Below are 25,634 nucleotides of genomic sequence, written 5' to 3' on the forward strand. Positions count from 1 at the left end.
GAAGGCGTGGCTCATCCGATCTAAATGGCAACATCTAACACCTTTTTGAGATCACCGCAGTGACAGCCGACAGATAACCTGGGTTTGTTGTCATCGTGGTGATCGCGCTCGCAGCGCCGATATGCATGGCGGGGGAGCGTACGGCTGTCAGTGGCTTAGAAGCATCCGACGCTTGTTTATCCGTCCTCCCACTGGGCAGTTCCTGATACGATGAGAGGGAATACAGCGCACTGCAATGCAGGACTCTCCTCGCGTGTCATTCCTCAATTGGCAACGTGGGAAGCATAGCATAGCGCAGCAGAGCACCGGACTGGATTGAATATCAGATACCTTCGTGAAGCATGGGCTCCGCTCAAAGCGCCGATACGTCCATCGTCGACGTCGACTTCGAGTCGTACACGGGCAAGCGATACACCGTCGAGGTACCCGGCACCCGCGACGAAACTCATGGACCAGCGTACACCGTGCCCGAGACGGAGCCGATCAACGAAGCCAAGATGACGCTGTACCACAACTTCCTCATCGGCTGCGGCTTCGAAGGCGGCAACCGGCCGTGCTACGGCCGACGCACCGTCGACCCGGAGACGGGCAAGGCTGGAGCTTACGAGTGGTTCACCTACAACCAAGTGAAGACCCGCATGGACGACCTGGCCAGCGGCATGGTGACCAGCTGCGGCCTCGCGCGCCAGGACAAGGTCGGCATCTTCCTCAAGAATCAGATCGAGTGGGCTCTCATCGGCCACGCTTGCGACCGCATGAGCTACGTGGTGGTGCCGCTGTACGACACGCTGGGCCCGGACGCGGTGCCCTATGTGATCAACCAGACGGAGCTGAGAGTGCTCTTCTGCGGCAAGAAGCAGTTCGACGTCATCATGGACTGCGCGGCCAAGTGCCCGTCGCTGAAGATCATGGTGCTGCTGGAGCCGCTCTCCGACGAGCAGATGGAGCGTGCAGCAGCGCACAACATCGAGATCAAGTACTTCGACGAGATTGAGGCCAAGGGCAAAGAGGAGCCTTGTCCGGTAGACCCCGCGCTACCCTCGGACGTGTCGACGCTGTGCTATACGTCCGGAACGGTGGGCGACCCCAAGGGCGTCGTGCTGCTGCACCGCAACTACGCGTACGTCGTGGTGGAGGCCTGTAGTCGTCTGAAGATCTACCCGGAGGACATCCACATCTCGTACCTGCCGCTCGTTCACGTTCTGGAGCGCATCGTGCTAGCACTAATGCACCACAGCGGTGCAGCTGCAGGTTTCTTCCAGGGCGACGTGCGCACGCTCATGGACGACATCGCGGTACTCAAACCGAGCATCTTCGTGACGGTGCCTCGCTTGGTCAACCGTGTCCACGACAAAATCGTTCAAGGTGCCGAGGCTGCCGGGGGCATCAAAAAGAGCATCTTTGAGCATGCTCTGTCAGCCAAGTTGGCTGGGGTGGAAGCAGACGAAAGCAAGACGCACGCGCTTTGGGATGCGGTCCTCTTCAACAAGCTTCGCCAAGTTCTCGGCGGTAAAATCCGCATCATCTTCTCGGGCTCGGCGCCGCTGAGCCCAGAAGTCAAGAAGTTCATGAAAGCCGTCTTCTGTTGTGAAATCGTGGAAGGCTACGGCATGAGTGAGTCTGCCGCCGCCGTGTGCATTGGAGGCATTGAGATGAGTACCGAGTCACACGTTGGCCCTCCGGTGCTCTTCACGCAGGTCCAGCTAGAAGATGTCCCCGGAATGGGTTACACAAGCCACGACAAGCCCCGCCCGCGAGGCGAGATCCTCGTCAAGGGTCCTCAGATGTTCACCGAGTACTATAAGAACCCAGAAATGACACGCGAGACCATCGACGAACGCGGGTGGGTGCACACAGGCGACATCGGCTGCTGGAACGCCGACGGCACGCTCAGCATCATCGACCGCAAGAAGAACATCTTCAAGCTGGCGCAGGGCGAGTACGTCGCCGCCGAGAAGATCGAGAACGCCTACTCCAAGTGCAAGTACATTGCACAGCTCTTCGTGTACGGCGACTCGCTGCAGAGCTGTCTGGTGGGCGTGGTGGTGCCCGATGTGGAGGTGTTGAAGGTGTGGGCCCAGGAGCACGGACTCAGCGGCGACGACGCCAGCAAGGCCAAGGTGCTCGCCAACCCCGAGTACCAGAAGGACGTGCGCGACGACATGGAGCGCGTGGCCAAGGAGGCGCAACTGCGCGGCTTTGAGCGCGTCCGCAACGTGCACTTCCACCCGAAGCCGTTCTCGTCGGACGACGGCCTGGTGACGCCGACGTTCAAGCTGAAGCGGCCGCAGTTGAAGGCGTACTTCCAGCCGCAGATTGACGAACTCTACAGAGAACTGTAGGCGGTCATTCGTGGTGAAACCAAAGCAACGGTGTACTTAAACTTGACAGGCTTCTGATAGCGCCGAAATTATAGGCGATTCCAGGTTTGGATTATTGATCCACGATGCACATCTCGATGGGAAGCCGACCCAGAATCCCCCTTGGAAGTACCAACCATTCCAATCGTTGCTGCTGCCTCGGTGACCGTTGCCATGGGCCACAGCCTATCGCTCAGTCCTATTGTGTAGCTTCCTAGTCCAATTGCTAAAGTATCAATGGTCCTGGGTGCTTCCACGTTATGCCAGAGGCTTGTTGAGCTAACATCTCCCTTCACCGTTATGCATTTGATGCGCGGGCAGTGTTTTCTAATGGGAATTCGATTTTCCGAAGAGAACCTCTACATTTGTAGTTTTACAGTACCGTCCCAGATGAGTACTAGTAGAACGCAGCTAAAAGGGCGAAAATACCAGACGGCGCCGGATCCTGCGGGTTGCTCGGGCTCGTACATCAAAACGTCGTACACGAACTGCACCAAGCCTGTGGCGTTTATCGCGTTTGACGGCGTGCACGTGCAGTCCTGTTGGCTCGGGTGCCTCGACGGCGTGGGCATCGGAGTGCACCTGCCTGACAACCGAATAAATGCTATGCGAGGTGATGCGTGAAACGTAACCAAGTGCCATGTATGTCGACTTCAGTAGATGCATTTTACCTTTACAGTTCCCTGCCCTTGCCTCCAGCAAGACGAACGATGTACAGGTCGCCTTGCCGCATTGCTTTTCACATTATGAGTCATGCATGCTGAACAGCTTACAGGCGCAACGAGTACCCGCTCGATGAATGGTAGTAGCCACCGTTGCTTCCCTTCGTTGAGTTGGCCGTGGTGGTAGTGGAGCTGGTCGTGACGCCTCCGCTACTCACAGTCTTGACAGTCGTAGTCGTAGTTGTAGTAGTAGTCGCTCCACCCTGGCTGTTGCCCACCAACATGGACAATACATCCGACTTTTCATTTTCAGCGCGCTTGCGCATGCGGCGGCGCTGGTTTTTCGTAAGTTTCACCTCGCCCATAGCCGGCGTACCTCCAACAGGGCCCACGCGCTTAGGCAGCTGCCGCTGCGGTGACTGGTTGTTCGGCTGGGAGTTCTCGTCGCTAACTTCGGCATCTCGTGCACCGTTCGTCTTCTTGCCATCATCTTCCTGGTCGTCAGCCTCTTCTTGGTAACGTGTACTACGGCGCTGCTGGAATTCCTCCTCGTTGCGCAGCAGTTCCTGGATTTTGTCTTCCATGACTGTGCGCACCTTTTGGACTTCCTCCCTGAGTCCCTTGAGCGTGATCAAGTTGTCACCACGACGAATGTCGATCATGACGTCGGGGAACTGCTTCTGCAGCGCCCGGATATTGGCTCCGCTCTTGCCGATAAGAGAGCCGATCATGGAGCTCGCAAAGGCAGTAGAAACGGTTGTAGGCAGAGAAATCGTCTCAACAACGAAAATCTCAAGCAGGTGTTCAATCTTCTCCACGAGGCGCTCGCGCTCGTCGTGGTCATCACCATAAATGACAACCTGTAGTTCACCCTTCTCCGTCCCGTCGATGACGTGGAATTGGATTCCCTTTGCAGCATCCTTCTTCGCGGAAAGGGCCACATCCAACTTGTCCTTGGTCACATCAACAACTGAAGACAAGTTCTTGTGGTGGGTGAGCACCTCTTCGACCTTCTCGGTAGCGAGCTTGATAGCTGCGTCGTCCCTCGAGCTAATCGTTAGCACACGGTCCTCGTGGCGCGAGCCCGAGGGCGATGGGGCACTCAAATCCAACCGCGCGTTGCTGTCGGTGCTAATTTTCTTGATGGTCTCACCATTGCGGCCAACCAGTATGGGCACAAGCCAGCCGGCCACAGGCACCTCCACATGCTGCTTCTTCCACACCTCGACATCCTTCTTCAGCAGCGTTGTAATTTCCTTGGCATGCTTCTTAGTGTCCGCAAAAACCTTCAGACTTGTCTTGGAGGGCAGTGAAAACACGACACTGTAGTTGGCGCGGAGGGCAGGCAGAAGCTCGTACATGCGGGTCGCGATAGAGGGAGGAAGATCATCCAGAGTCTGGAAACAGTCCGTGTAGTAAAACTGCAGCACTTTCTCGACCTCAGCCTTAGCTTCGTACACCTTCGAAGCATTGATACCTTCGATGCGAATGATACCCTCTTCAGCTCCACCTACAGCTGCGGGCGAACGTTTTACGCGTAACTCGCATCCGGTTTGCTTGCAAATCCGCAACGCGTTCTCGTTCAGCTTAGCAGCCTCGCCCTTAACCTCTAGAGCGCTAGCGAATGCAATAGAGGGGAGTGGAATAGTCTCCACGAAGTGCGAGTCCGGTGAAACTAGCATCTCCAAGAATCTTTTGATCTTGCCAATTCCCATAGCCGGTCCACGAATCTTAGCCACCTTGCCGTCATCCTGGAAAGATACTCGCATGCCCTCACCGCCTTCGGCCTCGAGCTCTTGCAGGCGCATCGCAATACTTTCGTGCTTCTCCAAAAGGGTGTTGAAGTTAGTTGGTGCCGATCCGGTGACACCACGCGGTAGTCCATTAGAATTTTGCTGCTCCTGCTGAGACACGTGAACACTTTCGATCACATGGATTTCCTGCAAGGTCTTCAGCACATCGTCAACACAGGCCTGAAGGGCTTCGGGGGACGCTGCCTTGACGCGAACCTGACCTCGGTTCGGGAATGCATCCAAGGTAGCCTCAGGGTGTGCAAGACGCATCGTCTTGATGCGCTCGCCCTTCTTACCGATCAAGCAGCCCGTCGCAAATGCATCAAGCTGCAACAGCTGACGATTCTGCGTCTGCAACAGTTCATCGACCGCAGCCTGAACACTTTTTAGTTGCTCCTCCGTACCGATAATTTCCAGCTCGGAGGGCTGACCACCCGTTCCTCGCAGTACACGAACTTTGGCCCCACTCTTGGTTTCAAGCTCTGACACGGTCTCACCCTTCTTTCCGATCACAGTCGGGATCTCATCATTATCGAGAGGCAGGTATCGAACGTGATGCGCTTCATCCAATTCCTCCAGTTGCTCCTTCGCTTTTTGAATCGCTTCCAGTGTACCAGTAAGCGAGATCTTGATTTGATCTGATTCGCTTTCGCTACTCCTAGCAGCGCCCTCGCGCGGAGGAGGAGGCAAGTGTAGCTTGCAGCCGCTGTTGGTTTCAATTTCAGACAGCTTTTCACGCTTGGACGCCATGAGCACAGCGATCAAGTAACGCGAAGTGACAAACACCGAGCGCTGGTTGGTATCGACGATCTCAGTGATCTTAGCCTTGGCGTTGTTGATTGCTGCCTCGTCGTCGCCAAATACGCACACATATGAGTCTTGAATATCGATGCGGACGTTGCTGTCCTTGCCTTCGTTCTCGATTTCCTTGATTTTGCTTCCCTTCTTGCCGATAATGAGGCTGAGCAAGTGGTTATCCGAGACCTCGAGGACCCAGTGGTGCTGCTCGAACTCTTTCAGACGCTCGCGGATCGCGTCCTCCATTGCATCAATCTGCTTCTTGTTGCCCAACACATGAATGCGTCGCTCCTTCTTAAACACCTTGATACGGGCCTCCGATGCGTCCATACGCAGCAGACGAAGCTGCTTGGCCTTGTTGGCCATGAGGAATTCCGCGAAGAACTCGAACTTGTACTTGGCGAACTCCGGTCCCTTGAACAGCTTCGAGTCCTCGGGCGTGAAGGTCTTTTCGCGTTGAGACTGCTCGCTAATAAGGTCGCGCACGAACTTCTCGGCGCTAGCGACGCTGTCCTTGGTGCCGACCAGCCTCACGTTGTTGGTCACCTTGTCAATGTCCACGAGGGCGCCCGTGTCTTCCATGAGCTGGTTGATAGTCTCGCCCTTCTTGCCAATGAGCTTGGGCACAATCTCAGACGGCAGCTGGATGTCCACCTTGCCGTCCGTCAGGTCGTTGATCTGCTTCTCCAGCTGCTTGGCCTTGGCGGGCGACGCCATGACCGTCAAGATGCCCTCGGCCTTGCTGATGTCGATCTTGAGCTTCAGCGACTTCTCCAGTTCGTGCAGGTGCTTGGCTTGCTGGAACATGAGCACCTTTACCGTGTCCGGGTGCAGCCCGATGGAGTGGTTGGTGGCCAGCGTGATGTCCTCAATCGCGTCCTTGGCGGCGCGCGCCTGCTCGGGCGCGCTGGTGATCTTGACGACGTTCTGCTTGTTGTCCACCTCCAGAATGGCGCAGCATTCCTTCTCCAGCTGGTGCACGTGCGCGAACTGCTTGCCGATGACGGCGCCCATGCGGTCTGCGGGCACCGAGATCTCGAGCGTGACGAAGTCGGCTACGGGCTGCTTGATGTGCGCGGCCAGCTTGAGCTTGCGGATGCCCTGCTGCAGCTGCTGCAGCGTGGCGTCGAACTCCTTGTGCTGCTCGAAGCGCTCCTGCCGCTCCTTGCGCGCGCCGTCCACCATGGCCTGGAACTCGTCGCACGCCTCCTGCTGCGCCAGCTTGTCCTTGAGAGTCTGCAGCTCGCGCAGCAGCACGCGCTCGTCACCCGCGGACATGGACGTGGTGTTGCGGTGCCACTCCTTGCTCTCCATCTCCTCTTTGAGGCGCTCCGCCGACATGTTGGGGCGGCGCGGCGGGTTCTTGAAGGCCACGCGCAGCTTCTCGTCCAGCTGCTTGCCGGCCGCCGCGTTGGCCGCCTTGGCGGCGGTCACGCTCTCCAGGCGCTGCTGCATCTGCTGCAGCATCTCGGCGTCGCTGGGCGTGGACATGGCGGGCGGGAGGGGGCGAGGGGAGGGCGGGCAAACGAGAGGGACGCCACTTGCGGGCTACGGGATCTTTTGGCGAATGACCAGGATCTGGCGCTTGCGCGTCAAGCAGAGCGGCCGTTTCGGCGGCTCACTTGCGCTTTGTATAGGGGAAGGTGGTGTGAGCGTACACCATTTGGGGTGCAAGTGGTGTGCATTGAGGAGTGATGGTCAGAGGGCAAGTTGAAGTTGTTGCAGTTGCTCTTTCGAGCTTTTAACGGAAAGGGGTGCGTTTGTCCTGCAGCTTGCGGCTGAGCAGCGTCTTCTTGAGCGCGCTGGAGGCTGTTTCTCGCCGGATCTTGAGCACGGCGCCGATGGTGACTGGAGCTGTTGTCGGCGGCGCAATTGCCGTTGGAGCGGCGGTTGTGCGGACCATGGACGTGGACCGAACAGCGCGAGTCGCATTTGGCATGAGGATCGTGGCAGCTTGCTTCTTGGCGGCTGAAGCGGCTTGCCCTCCGCTGCTTCGTGAGCCTTTGCTGCCTCTTCGGCTCGACTTCGGCTTGCGAACGGACGTCACTTGCGCCGGAGGAGGTGACGGCGAGCTGTTCGAGTAGATGACCGGGTGTACGGCAGTTGGTGCGGCAACGTGGTGGTTCGGTTGCTGCTGGCTGTATTCGGTCATTTCGTGGTGATATGGCGTGGGCGGTATCATGTCCAGCGATTCCAGGGCGTCTTTGCCGTATCGTTTCGTCATGATCTCCAGCTCCGTATCCCATGATGTCAAGGACCTAGCACAGTGACGAGCGTAATCCTGCATATCGAGCGAAGAGAAGGGAAGTGTGAGGTCGCTGCCACACTGCGTTTGCTGTAGTGCCAAGCGGTTCATAAAGCCCTCGAGCGACCGATCGCGGTTGCTACTTCTCGGGGCCATCTTGGAGTCATCGCCACCCCCGACGGCGGTACGCATCTGCTGAAGCACGCGTATGATGGCTGACGTATTGCAACCCTTGGCAGCACTACGAGTCGAACAAGAGGAAGGAAGAGCCGCAAGAGCAAGGAATTTTGCACCGGGCTTTACAGTGTCTTGAAGCAGTACAGTGAGCTTGGAGCTGTGATAGCGCACAAACGCCACCTCCTTTAGCCGAACTTCAGCAAGTGTTGTCACTAATGCTGTCGCTCCATTTTGCACGGTAACCCGCTGCTTGGCATCTTCTCGGTGATCTGACCACGGTAGTGGGGGCTTGACTGCAACTTTTGCGCCGTTGTCTGCCCCCAATGCCAGTTCGACAATTTGCAGCTTCGATTTGATCGGAGCTGTGCCAGCGAGCAAGCTTTCGTAGGTTAAGCAGACCGTCACTACTGTGTGTGTGAGGAGTGGAGTCAACAAAGGCACAGAATCGTTCACGATGATCGGCAGCGAAGCGCTTACTGTGAGGTGTTCACGTCCTCCTGCGATAACCATCAGCGCTTCCTCCGCGTTCTGAACTTCAAGCACCACAATTTGGCGTGCTGCCGAAGCGTTCGCCTCTGTCGGCGGAGCAGTCATAGCTTCAAGGCCGAGCAAATCATAGACGGTCTCGTTGAAGACTGCTAAATAGCTGATGGTAAACTTTGCGCGGTAGAACCGTGTATCACCACCGTTCGATCCTACAGCCGCGAACAATTCGCGAAGCAGCAACTCCGACACTGTTTGTTGTACGGTAGACCCTGCAATCCGAAGCGGTGGGGAGCCAACAAAGGTTGTGACGCATGCGTTGCATCCGTCTAGCACAGACTGAAGAAGTGGTGTCACGGATTCATGACGATCCCATTCACGAGCTCGGTCCGAGAAAACAGCATCGCATTTGACTCCCAGCACCTCACTTCCAACATCAGAGGTACCCTCAGGATTGCTTTCGCGTAGGAAAAGCTCGCCGTTGCTGTAATTTGCACGCAGCAACATTTTCTCGGAATTACTCTCGTCGCCAATAACAGCTTCTGGCGATGGCTCGACATTTTGTAGCTGGCATATAATCAATGCATCGCGCCTAGCGCGCCAAAGCTGTTCGTGGAGGTGTCGACGTGCAAGTTCAGCGCTGTGTAATGCGAGGCGTAGTGGTGCGTGCTCAATATGAGCGGCTTTTGCATACCGAGACGATCGTTCGACGAGGGTCATCACAGGCACTCGCAGTCTCTCGAGAAATCGGCGGAAATCTCCTTGAATGGCCACAAGAGGTGCTCGAGTCTGTACTAGTATCGCGCGCATGCCACGCAGGGAAGTGATGGCATCACGGGCTAGTCCATTCACCTGTCGGCGGTACACAGCGTGGCGTTGAATAGCTGCTTGCTGAATTTGCAAGTGCTCGCGAGCACTAGCACCATAGGTTTGAAAAACTTTCGACTCGGCAGCTTTAGCGGCCACCGCTCCTTTTAGCTGATTAGCCTGGTGTTGAAGTGCATCTCGCTCGTCTCTCAACGTCTCCAGCTCTCGCTCCCGAAGCTCAGCTCGCTGGCGAGCAGCCTGCAATTGTTCACGCAGTGCAGCATTTTCTCGCTCGCGATGCTCACTTTGTGCCTGCGCCTCAGTCCACTTCTCCATAATCGCTTTGAAGTGGGTGCCGCGTTTGCCCATTTCAGCAGTCAAGTGTTCAACATTGTCGCGGAGCAATTTCATCTCCTGTGTCAGCAATTGTCGCTCCTGTCGGAGTTCCTTAGCCGCTGCTTCACTTTGTTCCAGTGCTTCACGATCCTCTCTTACTCGCGTACGCAACGCGGTTAGCTCATCGTGCTGCATCGAAATACAAGCGTTCAGTTCCATCACTTGCATCGCACGTTGGTGAGCTTCTGCGAGCGCCTTCTCTTTGGCTTTCTTAGCGTCGAGCAGTTCTTTCCAGCAGAACTCGCCAGCTTCTGCGTCGTCAAGAGCTCCAGGCGCAATATGAGACTTCGCAAAGACACCGTTGCTCATGGTGGCAAGACCATCGTTGCTTTTGGTATCGCTTTGAGCAGCTTCGCTTGCTTTTCGCTCGCTATCTGCAGCCGCAGCACATAACCCCAGTACCTCTTTCTGCAGTTGATCAAGCTCCATAAGCAGCGAGTGGTTGCGCTTTTCCACCTCTCCTCGCTTGGTGCGCTCTTCTTGAACCTTTTCCGTCATGTCCACCAGTAGATAGGCCAGCGAATCCGTACCGACCTCAGAGGGCGGGGGCACTTCTGTCGGAACCTCGCGAGCCTCCTCCTCTTCACCTCCGTCCTCTTGTTCTCGTTGTTCATGCTGGTCAATTTCTTCCTCGTTCGTTGCTACGTGATGGTCATCGTCATCGTCATGAAACTCGTTTATTAGATTCATCTCCAGAGCCTTCACTCCTTGACTCCGATAACTGCAGGAGTAGACCACGCGACGAAGGCGGATAATGTCCAGGTGCGAATGTGCACGATTGGGGGCTGAAAATGCAGCGGCACTGACAGCGTTGTAAGTACTGACCGAGGTGGTTTCCGCACTTCGCTGACTTTTTATAGGAAAAAAAACAAGTTGAAGTTGCCAAGTATAGCACTGGTGTTTAGACAGCAACAACGAACGCTGCATCATACAAAGGCAAGAAGATGCAGGAGTCGCGTTCGATGGAGCGACAGCTGAAGCTGGGTGTCAAAGGCCGGCTGAGCAACCAGGAGATGGAGCAGCTTCGCAACCAGGTGAGATCGTGCATCGAAATGGCTGCACGATTGGCGCCAGAAGCTGACTGTCCTGACAGCTCGCACAAGCAGCAGCATACGCTCATGTACCAGACCAACGCGCGGCTCGAGCTACCAAGGTCCAAGCGGCCTCAAAACCCATGACAAAACTCTACCGTCGTGTGGAACCTCCTCGAGATACTACTAGCAACAACCAAGCGCGCCCGATTCGAAAGACTCTAGCCAGCATCCAGTATGAGCAGCAGTTCACAGTAAAGACGTACGATTCACTCAAGCCGCGTCCAACTCGTGGCATCGGCTCTGAAGCAAGAACTGTTCTACAGGATGAGTACGTCACCAAGCCCCGGGAGGTGAGTTGCATCCCACGAAATCTGTCAACGAATAAGCCTACCCAAAACCCAGAAAGCGACAACCAGGTCACAAGTGGTAAACGTCGTGGGCCTTCCACCATTCCTCAAGTGTTTATCATGTAGCTACGAGCCGCCCTCTCTCATCTCTTCTCTCCGTTCAATGACTAGTTAAGGCACACTCTTGATTTCGGTGGGTTGTTGGTTACTTTCACGTTAATTCCACACGATGAACAAATCTCGGCACGCCATCAGCGACGAATACTTACGACGGCACGTAGCGCCAGCGCGCCCGAGCGTCCAGGTCGTCCTTCTGAGCATGTTGGCGCAGCATCTCCTTCTTCTCGCGCTGTCGCTCCTTTTTGCGGCGGCTCTCACGCTGCCGCTTGGTCAGCCCATCAACCAGCACTTCGGCAGGAGCTGCCGCCTGCGCGCGACGCGACTGCCGCTTGGCAGCGCTGGAAGCGCCCACCACCTGCCACCCGTCGTCGTCGTCCGACAGGCTCGAGTCCGAATCTGACAGCTCCTCCTGCACCCCAACGCTCTCGGCCGTCTTAACGGCCTTTTCCTCTTCATCTGCGTCGCTGTCTTCGCTCTCCTCGCTCTTGGCCGGCTTGAGCTTGATGAACTCGGCCGGCACGCGGTACTCCACCTCCCCGTCGTCGTACTTCAAGTGATACGTGTTGCCCTTGCGTTGCTCCAGCACCGTGGCCGGGAACCACTGGTCTCCGCCTCCGAACCGGGCCAGCACCTGCTGATCCACCGCGAATCTGGGGGCATCGGCGGGCGGCAGCGACGCCTTGATCTTGCGTGCGAGGCGACTGCCGCCGAGGCTCTTGGGCTTGAACTTGCGCGTGGCTAGCACCTGCGCGGCCGAGAGCCCGTCGTCCGAGTCGCTGTCACTTGCGTTATCTGCATTGGCAACTGCAGCTGCTGCGGCGGTCTCTGTGGGCGGCGCGGAGGGCTGCGACGGAGGCGGAGAAGGCGCCGGCGAGTCGGCGGCCGCGGATTTCTTGGCTGACTTCTTCTTGCTGCGCTTTTTAGCGCGCTTGGCGGAGGATTGAGAGGCAGGTGCTGGTGCAGTCGTCTGCAGCCATCTGTATACGAAGAGCGAGGCCGCCAAGAGTAGCAGCGTCAGCACCAAGCGAGCCAGGAACGACAGCTCCGGCATTTTCGATTCTTTCTTTGATGCTTCAGCAGCGTGGTATTTATTAGTTTTTAGCTCCCACTAACTTTCCTTATACACTCATATACTTTCAGGTCGATAAAACCCAACGACTTTTGGGTGGGTCTTAACATTTGGCATGACATGGCACTTGCACTCCGTGTGATGGCAAGGACTACAAAGAGAACGTGGCTGGTTAGCAGGAGCTAGCGCACGCTCACCACTCAACTTACAACTACTAGGACCACAGGCAGGAGACAATTCTTGCCATGCTTAAGCTGCATCAATACACTCAGCTCTAACTTCATAAAACAAAAACAACAATCACCACAGTAACAGGTGACATTTCGCTATAGCAAAACCGCAGCCTAGTTTGCTACCGACAGGTTGACAGCACCACGCAGGTAAACCACACCACAAGGGAGGAGACAATAATCTTCGAGAAGGTGAAGAGCAACGGCGTGGCCGTGAAGAAACGCGTACCAGTCTTCCGTGATGGTACCTGGAAGGACAGACTGGAGTGGCTGTTAAGACGATAGAAAAACTACGTCCCATGGGGTACCAGAGCACAGAGAAGGGCGAGTTCGCCTTAGTTGAGGATCTACAGGTGCCTCTCTTTGGCGACGACCTCCTAATGTTCAATAACGTGGTTGCTGAGGAGCAACTTGATCACGACGATGTAGCCATCTATGCTTTACGACAACTGACGATGGCTCATTGCCCACCCGGAACTCGGACGATGATCATCGACGAGCTGACGGACCAACAGAAAACACAGGACATGCCCGCTAGAGAACACAACCGAGCATTCAGAAAGCTGGACACATACGTCATCTTTATCGACGAGAGTGAATTCAGACCAAATGTCGACTGTAACCGCCTGTACCGGATTACAAGCAGAATTCCGATCGAGTGGCAAGTTAAGATATCGCGCTCCCGGGATCTCGCTGGTGTGGTGAAGCGCCTCTCAACGAAACAGGTAAGATGCTCAGATCGCACAACCACGGACTTGGCTCAGCTCGAAACAGCTCAGCTCAGCTCCGCTCAGCTCTTCCTCAGCACCGTTCAGCTTGGTCAGCTCAGCGCCACTTCTGCAAAGCTCAGCTCTTCTCAGCTCAACTCGGCTTCGTTCAGCCCAGTACGAGGTGGGCGAGGGGTGTGTTCTCCTCACTTATGTGATCCCTTGTGCGATCCTTCCTAGGGCTACGCTGTGGGCCACACCAGCTACCCCGGATTCCGAATATCTCCAAGTGTTCCCAGACGAAACTTGTACCTCGCTTGGCAAGTCTCAGTTCGCACGTGTCTTCGCTCGAGTCACCCCTCTTGAATATGCAGGCACAACGCCACAAACAAAAACAGTCCACTTCTCTTCACAGGCCCTTGGACTCTGGTCCTTAACAGCCTCCTCCTTGCTCAGCGACTTCGGCTTCGAGTCGCTTCCAGTCACGACACTTCCTCCTGCGGCTCAGACTGTAAGCCGCGTAACATGTCTTCTCTCTCTCTCTCTCTCTCTCTCTCCCAGACCTAAGGTTGCCCCCGAGAGTTGACTCGGCATTATCCTGTCTTGATCCAGGGCTCTCGCTCTGCGCCCTGTGACTTCCGCGCACCACGCGTTGATGTAGGCGAAACAGCGATGCTAGGAACCACTATCCCAGATCAATCGCGATACACGGATCCACAAGCAGCCCTGGAAACCACTATCCCAGGTGCTGCTCTGCCTGAAACCTCAGCGGGAATCATCTTCCGCCCGAAAACATGAAATATAACTCTTGGTATACAAGCACCTCAACGCATAGCAATATGAAATACCCCCACCGCTGCCACTCTGTAGGAATAGCAACTGAGTTGGTATGTGGAGCTGAATTTGGCCGGATGATCTCCTTGGACTCTGCGGAAGTATTTGAAAACGAACTCTGAATGAATTTAACACATGCACAAACTAAGACTCATCAAGTGAGGACGTATTTCCCTCTGGGTACACCTTGAACAATGGTGAGATGTATGAGGCGAGGCGGGTGAACGCCTTTCTCGTCCAGGTGTATAGCGATGCCCTAGACACTCCGCGAGTCGTAGACTCGGGAGGGACTAGCGTACGGTAACCCGAAATGCGCGATAGAAAACCGCGTAAATCGGTTGGTGTGTGACCTTATGCAATCCCTATAGGCGTCGTCTACCTTCGGCGGACCGAGTTTGCTAACCGAACATCGATTGCTATCAATTCGGGATCAATATACAGAAATGCAGAGAGCTTCCAGGCGCTACACGTCAGGAGAGTCCTGAATGGGGAGTTAGATCACGAGCAAAGACCTTCTCCAAAAATAGATAACCTAAATCAATACAGAGTTCGTACACACAATATCAGTAATTGGGTTGCACCTTGAACACAGGTCAATTCAGGATGCCCCACGCGCATCACTCCCGAAAAGTCGACAGAACTATACAGATACCGTCCTACCACACGCAATCTACAATCGGGTCCTAGGGGGCGATGCTACAACCTCCTAAAACAGGAATATGAAATGCGAGTGCACACCCGGGGGTGCACCGCAACTGGTCAAATGAAACAGGTGTACCAGCCCGAGTGGACCGATAGCTTTTGGGGTACCTGACTTGGGTTGGATATGCAGTGAGAGTTCCACGCGAGTCTGCTGCGCGCGATCTTCAGCGTCCGTCGGTTACCGCTCGCGCCCCTGGGCCTTCCGTTAGGCAATCTGTCCAGGGCGGGGGATTAGTTTTGCCACAGCGCCGTCGCTTCTTGACGAGATGCGTCCAAAGGTTAGGTCGCACAGGAACCGCTTGTGCTCTTGAACGCAAAACGAACTCTGTTTGATCCTATCTCTCTTTCCTATCTCTTTTCTTGGGCTATCATCTTCATTACCTTGAGGGACTCTGGATTCTTCAGCGGTCTCCTCTGCTCGTGTCTCTTCGTAATTCCCCACACCTTTTCAGGATCTCTTGAGTTTAGTATGCCTGGGCGTGAGTTGGTAGCGCACACACATCACTTGATGTCGGAGGGACTTGGGGCCTGACGTCAGGATCTGCTGCACCGTCGACACTTCGGGTGCGGTCCGGCTAGCTCTCCATAGTGAACTTAAGTCATGCTTGGAACTGGCACTTGGGTGTCATCCTGGCCGCTGTCTTCGCGGACCAGGCACGTTCCTGGGGCTGATGTCATTGGCAGTAATTTGGACTTCCTCCATTCGGGTTTGCAATTGTCAATTCGGGTTGGCCTTGGGCTCTTCATCCTGTACTTCGTCCATTCAGGCAGAGCGTCTTCGATTCGGGTGGAACATTCTCCATTCAGGTGGCCAATCGCCAATTCAGGTTGCGGGTGTCTCCACGAGCTCGGGCGCTGCACGTGGTCTCGCTGCTTGAGGTCTTTAACTTCATTGTAGCTCGCTCGGGGTCTTCTTCAGCTCTGCAACCTGGATGGTGTCTCCCTTCGGCGTGTGTTTACTTCTCTTGGGTGTTGGTGGATGGGTGTCTTCTTGTCTTGGGCTGTGGTTGATGTCGGTGGATGCTCCGGCCCCATCAAGGCGGGTGGCACCTCGGGATACGTTCGCCGAGGGCTCTTGACCCCTTCTGTCGGGATACCCACGGTCAAACAAAGCCGGCGGTCAGACTGGGCGCTGCAAGCGCCTCCGAACCTGTGGGGTTATACGTTGCCGGGCATCCAAATCTCTACAAACTCCAGAGCGGGACACACTCGGGTGTCCCACGCGTGCGCCATCCTGGGCGCACCTTCCATCCTCCACAATCACACGTTCCTTTCAGATCGGCCGGGGACAGCTGCGCCTGGGCCACCTGGAAAATTTCCAGTTGCCTCGTGTCATGTAATTCGTCATATGCTGACTTGGGCGACTCTTCGTGCTGGGCAGATCATTGTATCCACCACGGCCGAGGTCAGGCCAGCCACGTAGAGGTCCACGGTGATGCCAATTGGTCACTGCGGGTGAGGCACTTACACCCACAAAGGGGGTGCCTAAGTGTGGTTCTGCGGATTTGAAGTGACTGACTGAAACTGTCAAGTCGACTTCTCCCGGATCCCTCTGGGCCAACTCGCCCAGACCTTGGACGGCGCCCAGATCTCAGACTCTCGACTGAGACTCCATAGACTCGGCGGAGATTCCTTGGCCACAGCGAAAGCTGGGCCCAGGATCTGGACTCTCAGCTCAGACCCCATCCTTCCAGCTCGAATCGGGACTCTCAGCTCAGACTCCACGATCACAGCGAAAGCTGGGCTCAGACTCCGGGATCTCAGCTCAGACTCCATATTCACAGCGAGGGCTGGGCTCAGACGATGGACTCTCGGGTCAGACCCCGGATGGTCAATGTCAAGCACCCCGGGTCTTGAGTGCATGCTGGCTTTGCCCAGAGTCTAAGCGGAATACGCCCAGGCCGCATACCTAGCCAGGCCATTTTACCAGGGGCGAGCCAGTCCACTTGAAGTCCGGCGTAGTCAATCTTGGATCGGGCCGAGCGGGTTCGGGTAGCTGGCTGGCGGGTTCGGAATTTTCATGCTAACGTCGCCACACTGAACTTATGCGGAAGTTTGAACTCATCGGGTGAGTAGAACAAGAAGGTGAAGCCTTTCGAAGCAGGCGGTGACGGCAAAAAAAACGCAATTTGGTCACGGGGAAATGGTAGCGGAAATCAACTACAACAGGAACGAGAGGGCAACACACGTCCGGGAAGAGGCCCGAAGTGTGGTCAGCAGCAGCAACAGCAGGGACTAACTGCACGATTTGTTTGACGAACAACCACAGGAAGGAGCAGTGCTGTCGCGATCCGTCCTCGCCGGCGTACCGCCCGCGATGCGGGAATCAGCAACAGCAGGGAGGGCAGAGTCGTGACCAGTTTACCGCAAATGTCAACAATGATGGAGATAATGCAGAAGCGGCACGAGGGCGAGATAAACTCTCTGCGGTTCTACCAAGCGGTGAGTACAATGCGATCACGTATGTGGAGGAAGTTGACAGCGACAAGAGTACCAACCGCGATGCGAGTGCAGACATATCTGCTGTGACGAGAGATTCGGAGCACCTCGACACAACTGCGACGAGGGGAGGGGGGGCACTGCTAGCCAAACCCCGAACTACAACCGATATCTTCAAACGCTCACCTCATGTGCGTCTAGCAAATTGCGATCAGGTCACTCACGCTTGCATGCGTTTGTACAACGTTTGTACTGATCTGCCGAACTCTTGCTCCCGAAAAAATATTAAGGTGATGCGCCGTGAGCCACGTGCTTAGAATGAACTCCACACACAGATCGCAGTCGATGGAGGCACGCACGTCGCGCTAATGGACGAGATCACGCGAGTTGTGGTGATGGAGCACATTGGAGTCCTCAATTTAAATCGTCCAGCGCATAACCTTGCGCGCCGGAACGCTGAAAGCAACTAAAAGCGAGGCTGGTTATTGCACGGATATATAGGCTCTGCTGTTTATCTAATTATTATCTATTGCAGTATTCGCTTGGACGCAGTCAACAGCAGTCTTCGCTTAGACACAGGCAACTGCGGACATCGCTAGATCACTGTTGGTCTACTAGCTTCGTCCTCTCATTCACCAGGATACCTAGGGCCTCCTCCAGGATAGTTTTCTCGCAGCTTTCGCCTCTCTCACCAATCGTCCTTAACGTAGAAAGCGCTTTGCTGACGTCGGCTATCTGACGGCGAATATCCGCGAACATATTTGAAATTTGCGACCGCCGTTGCAATTGACTGCTAGTGCATTCTCGTTCAGCATCCGGCCGACGATCAGCGACTCACGTACTAAATGAAGACGTCATTAGAGACCTTTCGGGGTCTTTTCGTTTATGGCTTAGCGTTTACGGGACCATACGCTATCCTCTAAACGATAATCAGGCATTTTTGCTTTCGAAGCGATTTGGTTTATCGTTTAGCGGATCCACAACGATCATCATCGCCTGAAGGGTTGCAGACTGAGATTCCATTCCAGACACGAATGAACCCAGAGATCGCACCGCTTTCGGATGCTATCGGCCTCCTCCGCGAGCTTGATGACATCGAGGACGTCGCGATCGCAGCATGGCTCGCAGGAACTTACTTTACCGTCGAGTATCCTCTCGTGCCCAATGTTCGCGTTGATTTGACGTCATATCCAGATCGAGACGCTCTCAATGACTATCGCTTCACTTGTACACAACTGTTCGAGCTATCTAGTGCGATGCTGATTCCTCATGTATTATTCTCGGGCGCTGGGGATCGCATCCTAGGGACAGAGGCGTTGGCAATGCTTTGCTACCGCCTCTCTTATCCTGGAAAGTTGTCGAGAATTCGCAAGCAGTTTGGGCGATCGGATGCATCGTGTAGCCGCATTATCACAGACCTTTGTACTTTTTGCTCACCTGCCTCATACATCGGCTAGTTTCTAACGAACGCTTTGACAGATTGCTTTCTTGATGAACAATGGGGCAGCATCGTATTCTTTCACGACGCTGTGTACACAGCACACCACGTAGAATACGTCCAAGCAGTCTCGAATAAAAACTGATGGGCTTGTTGATGCAGTGTCAATGTTCATTGATGGCACAAAGGCTTTTATTTGCCGGCCGGGCAAGCGCAAGGGGGGTTTCGAAGTGTGTATGGCATACTAAATGACATAGCAATAGGAGACTGCGAGAATCTCCAGAAAGCGTGCTACAATGGGCACAAGCGGCGTCATTGTTTAAACTTCCAAGGCGTTTGTACGCCGGACGGTAAGCGTCAGTAATGCCTAGAAAATTGCTGTTGTATTATTATGCTAATGTGTTTGTGTAAGCTTAGGTTTATGCATGTCGTTCTTTGGACCACTAGAGGGCACGCGTCATGACTCCACAATGCTCAAGGAGAGTGGCCTGCTAGTCTATCTAATGGATAATCCTGCTCTACAGAGTATCACTGCAGTAATGTATGGTGATCCAGCCTATGGCGTTAGTGACCGACTGACGAGTCCTGTCCGTGGCGTGGATTTGAGCAGAAATGAAAGAGACTTCAACGTGATCATGAGCAAAGTTCGTGTTTCGATCGAGTGGTTGTTTGGCATTGTAAAGCGTAAGTGGGGGTTTCTGGATTGGAATAACAAGCACAAAATTCTTCTCACTCCAGTTGGTCGGATGGTGAGGGTTGCCGTATTGCTGACTAATGCGGCTACATGTATTGACGGTGGAAATCAAATCAGTGCGTATTTTGGCTGCAATCCGCCTGCTCTACGCGAGTACTTCACTCTACCGCGCCGAGTTTGGCAGCCTAACACATGATGTCACTCTTTTTTGCGTCGTAAGAGCAACGCGATCAGTTCTTTGTGATCTCTTTCGCGTTGCTTCCTTTCATGCTCCAGTTCCAAGTGACGCTGCTTCGTCCGCTCAGCTTCCATTTCAAGCTGCTTGTTAAGCTCTTCAATGCGTGCCGCGGCCGCTTTCTCCGCTATGTTTTCGTGTAGTTTGACAAGATCAGCTAAGGCATTGCTTCATTGCTTGTTGAGTTCTGCAAAAATATCTGCCAGAGCTGCGTCTTGCTTCTGTTTGCGCTTGCTTCGTTGCGGTTCTGTATCTTCTCTGCTGGTATTCAAAGCATCGTCTGCACTTCGTTTGCCGAGCCGAGAGACAGCAGCCATCCGAACGACCTCGCCAGACGAAACCTTCGCACGCTCCTTCATTGCCTTCTCGCCTTTTCCTTTGCTGCTTCGTCAGCGTGATCCGAGACTTTCGTCGCCAATTCCGTCATGAGTTGCACATAGTTGTTATCTCTCTCATTGACACCAGATTTACCGTTTGACTTCTTATCCCATGTGTTGTGCTTCTCAAGTATTGCTTCGAAGCGTGTCTTGGCAGTCGTGCCTTTGATTGCGCGCATATTGAAATTCACACTCTTATTCAGCTTGTCCGCGAGGATGTCCCAGCACTTGCCCACTTCCCCATGCTTAGCATTGAACGGCTCGTCCGCATTTACTTGTATGGCGAGCATGTAGTCCTCGTCGGGCCCAAACCGACGACGCAGTTTTTTTGGTTCGCGCTTGACACTAGCGTTCTCAGCACCTTGCCCCATGGACAAGTTATGTGTCGGCTGAGCCAACACTCTTTCCAAATCGTTTCCTGCATTGCTACAAGCACTGGATCCTTCGCTGGCAGATTGACCTTCACCAAAATCCCCTCCGTAGTCTGGTAGTTGTTCTTCGCTGTCTGAACAATGATTTTCGCCACCGCTGCCATAGTCGCCGCTCTTCTCGCTGTCATTGCTGGACTCACTCGTCGTCCTCGAAGAGTGAGATCGACGGAAGTCAACCACCTGGGGCTGGGGAATTTGCGCACTTTGAGGAGCGACGCGCTGAAGGAAGTTCGGATGCGGGAGCCACATGCGATCTTTAAGAGTCTTGCAAGAGGGGGGATGACACGCATAGTGACCTCTCATTTGTTATCGATGGTGCCTGTATTAAAAAAGAGATCTCATCGCTGTAGTCCGGTCCTGAATCTGAAATCAAATCTTGGATAGAGCGGGCCCAAAGCCATTTTTTTCCAAGACAATTTGGGAACGAAAGGTCGCTCGGCAGAAGCGGCGCGGAAATAGCCCATTTGTGTGCATCGATCCCGTAAAACTAAAACATAATTGGCTCCGAAAGGTCTCTATTGACGCTAATGCCTCATTACTATTTCGCTTTGAAGGTGTGATGTTAGTCAGTTTCATGGAGCCACCCCGCGTGCTCGTGTTCGGGTCCACGGTGTCAAGCTCATCCCGAGCGAGCACCGATAATGCTTTCTTCAGAGCTGTAAGAATCAGAGCTCGGATGAGAAAGCTGTAGTGACCTGCGTGTTAACTGCAGAGAAACAGGAGGAATAGTCCCTACAGAAACTGGAGATGGACAAGTCTGGTACGTCTGAGCTGTAAGCAGTCTGCTCGCGAAAGATCCTGATGGTAGTGGCTGGCTCCCAAACACTGTGAACGACGTGAACTCACTCGGAAGAAACGGTGACACAATCGGCTGCGGGGGGGGGCTGGGGCGGCTTGTGAGAACGGAGGGCATGCAGCAGAGTCGCCGCTGACAGGGATGTCGTGTTCATTGGTCGAGTTGGATCACTTCAACGAATGGTTTCAAGGGCCAGACCTCTTTCAAGGGCGCTGCGGCCTTCCCCTACAGAGCGCACTCACATAAAAATTCGATGCACTGCGCCGTGCTGTGCCCGGTTAAGAATGGACCTTAATGTTAATCGGGTGGAATAATCATCAACATTCACTTTTCATCCGATACCCAAAGCATATTAGCTCTCCGTGTGGACATCATCACTGCGCGGACATCGTCATTTCCTCTTAAAGCCGCCGTCCTGTGGATAATCTGGATCTGGTTCGCGATAGGTATGAGGTCGCCGATATTGGGATGTAAGGAAGCTAATCCGTCGCTATGAAGGAATGGTAATGACAGGTGGTAGACGCCGTTTAATTATGTGGCAGTACTTCGATGCAGTTGATGGAACGAAGGATTTGACGTGCAAGAAATGCAACCAATCGATCCCCAACGCCGAAGTGGCGACGCTGGATCGTCATATTTTGAAATTAATGCGTGCAACGGTCTCAGAATGAGAAGAAGCGTTTACCAAAACCGCACCCCAGGAACGCCAGCTTGCGAGATGTCGTGCGAGTGTCGAAGCAAGCCTGTCTATCAGTGAGAAAAACAGGGAGTCTGTCACCAGCCCCCCCCCCCCCATGACACAAGACGCGTTTCACAAACGGGTTTCCAACAACACTTACAGTTCTGGAGCTCCGTTTCGCACGGTGGGACTACCGGATTTCGTGGCAGCGATGTTGGAGGGCCGCCCACGATTGACCTTGCCTTCGCGTGGTCTGGTTTCTGGTCACCTGCTGGATGATGTATATGAGGGGAAATGGGAATATTGATCGAAGTGCTTAACGACCAACCATTCGTTGCAATGGCCCGTACGACCGCGCGCCACCAGAAGAAATTCAATTTTATCCTAGTCGCGCCAAATATGACTCCAACGAACAATCGCATCGACGGGATCGGACACACAGTCCGGAGAGTAGATCGCGGAGCTTACTCTGGATATAGGGCACAATGATGACTCTGCAGCCGGAAAACCTGGTTTTGTAACGGGTGCTTCGACATACAAAAACTCGTAAAGTTCGGAGTGATGTCGGCGGACAACTCGCTATCATTGGCGTCACCAGCCTTTACGATACAAACGAAAGGTGGATCTATTCGGCTATTGTGCGACTTCCGGGGGCTTAATGTGCTGCGGTAGCGCAAATTTTTCCCACTGCCTGTCATTCTAGATATACTCCGTGAGTTCCAACGCTGCATTTCCGTCTTCGATGTATCGAGGGGCTATTACGTGCGCGTTGGCAACGGTGATTGTGTTTCCCAGGGGCAAGTTTGTTTTGCAATCGCCTGCGCATGGGTGCGTCCACAGCTCTGGCTGAATTCCACGCGGCGATGAATGATACCTTGGGTGACTTGGAGTTTTGCACGGGTGTATTTGGACGACATTATCGCCATGTAGGTGTCCTTCGAGGAGCACCTCTGACACCTCCGTGTGGTATTTCAGTGGCTGCGTGTATGCGGTCTCACGGTCCATCCTCGCGAGTCGAAACTATACATGGACTGCGTGTCCAACCTGGGGTGCCGAATCTGTACCGGCGGGATTCAGTCCCTGCAGGACAAAGTATCTGCGATTACTTCCATCGTTGCACCGCATACACGTCGCCAACTACGCCGATTTATTGGTATGGTGAATTACTATCGTAATATGTGGCCACACCGCGCACACTTGATCGCGCTACTGGCAGCATTGATGTCGCTCAATGATAAATACCAATGGACCGACCTTCAGCAGAAAGCATTTGAGCAAATGGAGACGGTAATGACGCATGCGGTGGAACTTGTTTTCTCAACTACGGTGAGCCGTTCCGCATCTACACCGATGCTTCGGGCTATCAACTCGGTGCAGTCATTACACAGCATGGCCGACCACAAGACTTCTGGAGCAAGAAGTGCACCAAGTCGCAGCGCAAATACCCCCAACAATCTCCTCAAACTGCTTAGTATACTGCTGCTGCTACGTGGGTATTTGACGATGCTTCTAGAGCAAAGAGCTCCATACACACATGAGTCACTTGAACCTAACCTACGGGACGTTCAACAACATCCAAATGATTCGCTGGCGCCTCGAAATCGAGGGGTTCGAGTCACGCAAAGGCAAGAACAACGTCGTGGTGGATGCGTTACCTGGTCCCGCGCGCTCCGAACTGTGGAAGAATAAAGTTGCTGCCCAAGTGAGTGCGGCCAATAATGAAGAGTCAGTGCTGTTCTCATTGAGTCTCCGTCAGCTTGTTCAAGCCCAAGCGAATGCATCGAACCTCGGCGGAATGCATAAATAGATTATCGGAGTGAAGTTGCGAGTGGAACCAGGGAGCAACTGTATTATAGTGCTGACTCGCTTGCAGAAACCCGTGCTGCGAGCCTACCATGAATGGCTGGTGCACCCGGGGGGGGGCACTGCCATGTATCAGACTATGAAGCCTTAGCTCATGTGGAAAAGCATTGGAGCCCACATCATTTTAATATGTCCGCAACTGTCTCGCCTGCACCAAAATCAAACACCTAACCGTCAAGTATGGCAATTTGCCGACTAAGAATGTAGTAATGCGACCATGGTTTGAGGTGCTCATCGATTCGATTGGACCGTATGGGGGAAAAACATTTCGTGCGTTGGCGATGGTCAACACAAACTCTCAGCTCACGGAGATTCAGCCAGTCGACGATTCATCAACTGGCGATGCTGTATTTGTGTCGGACTGCTTCTACCTGCGGCCTCGGCCTGCGGGTCAACTACGACCTGGACACTGAATTCAAGAAATAGTTCTTCCAGTTGCTAGAGTGCTTTGGGATCCATGCCGTGCCAACTACAACATAACTCCAGACATATGGGGCCATTGAACGTCTACACAGAGTCATTGGTGAGGCGTTTTGGACACAGGCCATGACACCAAAGTCGATTGGGCTGCATTTCTCCATATGTTACGTTCGCGCTACGAACGACCTACCACATCATGCTGGGTGCCTCACCAGCCCGAGCTACATTTGGTTGTGACATGCCCTCCCACGCAACAGATTGGGAGGAACAGTATTGGTGCAACGTGGATCAAGTGATCAAGAACAACAGACGTGAAAACGCCAAGCGACGCAACTGGACCTACGCACCAGACGACAAGGTACTCCTGCGAAATTATGCAGGACCCAAAGCCAAAATGGTGCCACTATTCAGTGGTCCTCATAACGTGTGAGCAGTGTGCACGAATGATACGATAGTCCTGGACACGGACAAGTAAATGAAGACTGTCCGCATATATTGTGTTGTGCCCTTCAAGAGCCTGTTCCGCAAACACAGAATTTAGCGGATTGGAGCCATTCTAGCAGATATTTAGGAAACAGCGGATTGCTCAAAACGCTACGTATTCTGCACGTGGATTGCAGCGGAATTTGAGGCCCAATCCGCTAAACTCTATAAGCTCGATTTCAGGCAGATAGAGTTTTCATCCAGCGGATTGAGCGCCTGGTGCCTGTAATATCACATTTTACTCGCACATGAGCACGGTAGGCGAACCACGCGCAGAGAAGTATCGCATTATTCTGCTTAACTGTCGCCGTGGGCGCAAGCCTAACATCTAGAGAGTCGATGTGTCTCTGCCGCTGTTGCAGACTGTATCGTGGGGGTGCAGGTGGTGGTATCGTGCAGTAACCAGAGCCTATAGCAAAACTACACGCCATATCTACCAGTGATTGTCACGAGGTAGTCCCGCCAAATTGCTGTTGCAATATCATCGCGCATCTTCTTCACGACGTTGCCGTCGTGGGCTATTGGCGTAGCGTCACATGCATCGTCGTCCCCGCCATCCTTGTCATTACTGGTCGTCGAGATCTTTTCCCCGTTAATATATAGAGAAATATCAGTCGATGCTCTCCGCAGCTCACGTGAGATATTGACGGCAACAATAGAGATATTTCGCAACTTGCAGTTCCCATTCCCACAGCAAAGGGCGTCTCAGTGAGAATGGTGCAGAATTCAGCGATGGTGCATTTCGCAGCAAAACACTTCCCATAGCACTAACCTTTCCAAACCGAAACTGTTTTTAGTGGTCTCACAGTCACTTTGAGTTCTCTAAGCTTATGGAAGCGGTAGTGCTTACTGCTGTTGCAAGTAGCTGCGTGAGCCTGACACCAGCGCTACTGCTAAAAGCTTGGGATGAACAGAGAGAGCCTCCAGAACGCCCCATCATTCCTACGATTCGCCTTGTATTAAGTGACAAGACCGACAGCAACTGTGTGAAGGATTTTCGGTTCGACAAGGCAGG

The 25,634-nt window shown here is 54.0% G+C and overlaps 5 protein-coding genes across 7 annotated transcripts; 2 read left to right on the plus strand and 3 right to left on the minus strand.

The window, feature by feature from the left end:
- Positions 1-341: 341 nt before the first annotated feature.
- Positions 342-2,342, plus strand: IUM83_11443 (putative long-chain-fatty-acid-CoA ligase; the record flags this gene model as incomplete). Its single annotated transcript, XM_067936001.1, has 1 exon — positions 342-2,342. The coding sequence occupies one exon, from the start codon at positions 342-344 to the stop codon at positions 2,340-2,342; it is 2,001 nt and encodes a 666-aa protein (XP_067781822.1).
- A 787-nt stretch (positions 2,343-3,129) lies between these two features.
- On the minus strand, positions 3,130-7,104 carry IUM83_11444 (high density lipoprotein binding protein vigilin; the record flags this gene model as incomplete). Of its 2 annotated transcripts, none has more annotated exons than XM_067936003.1 (1): positions 3,130-7,104. In XM_067936003.1, the coding sequence occupies one exon, from the start codon at positions 7,102-7,104 to the stop codon at positions 3,130-3,132; it is 3,975 nt and encodes a 1,324-aa protein (XP_067781823.1). The 2 variants fall into 2 exon arrangements, with proteins under 2 accessions (XP_067781823.1, XP_067781824.1); XM_067936002.1 differs by having other exon boundaries at positions 3,130-4,383.
- Positions 7,105-7,354: 250 nt separating this feature from the next.
- IUM83_11445 lies at positions 7,355-10,411 on the minus strand (the record flags this gene model as incomplete). 2 transcript variants are annotated; one of them, XM_067936005.1, is made up of 2 exons in its annotated part: positions 7,355-7,871; positions 9,213-10,411. In XM_067936005.1, 2 exons carry the CDS (start codon positions 10,409-10,411, stop codon positions 7,355-7,357), a joined length of 1,716 nt encoding a protein of 571 aa, XP_067781674.1. The 2 variants fall into 2 exon arrangements, with proteins under 2 accessions (XP_067781674.1, XP_067781675.1); XM_067936004.1 differs by lacking the exon at positions 9,213-10,411 and having other exon boundaries at positions 7,355-7,765.
- Positions 10,412-10,665: 254 nt separating this feature from the next.
- Positions 10,666-11,228, plus strand: IUM83_11446 (uncharacterized protein; the record flags this gene model as incomplete). The annotated part of the gene is made up of 2 exons (XM_067936006.1): positions 10,666-10,755; positions 10,815-11,228. 2 exons carry the CDS (start codon positions 10,666-10,668, stop codon positions 11,226-11,228), a joined length of 504 nt encoding a protein of 167 aa, XP_067781721.1.
- A 139-nt stretch (positions 11,229-11,367) lies between these two features.
- Positions 11,368-12,273, minus strand: IUM83_11447 (uncharacterized protein; the record flags this gene model as incomplete). The annotated part of the gene is made up of 1 exon (XM_067936007.1): positions 11,368-12,273. One exon carries the CDS (start codon positions 12,271-12,273, stop codon positions 11,368-11,370), a length of 906 nt encoding a protein of 301 aa, XP_067781826.1.
- Between the last annotated feature and the right edge of the window lie 13,361 nt (positions 12,274-25,634).

This window comes from Phytophthora cinnamomi (genome assembly GCF_018691715.1).
Source record: "Phytophthora cinnamomi strain GKB4 chromosome Unknown Contig114, whole genome shotgun sequence".
Classification (NCBI taxonomy): domain Eukaryota; phylum Oomycota; class Peronosporomycetes; order Peronosporales; family Peronosporaceae; genus Phytophthora; species Phytophthora cinnamomi.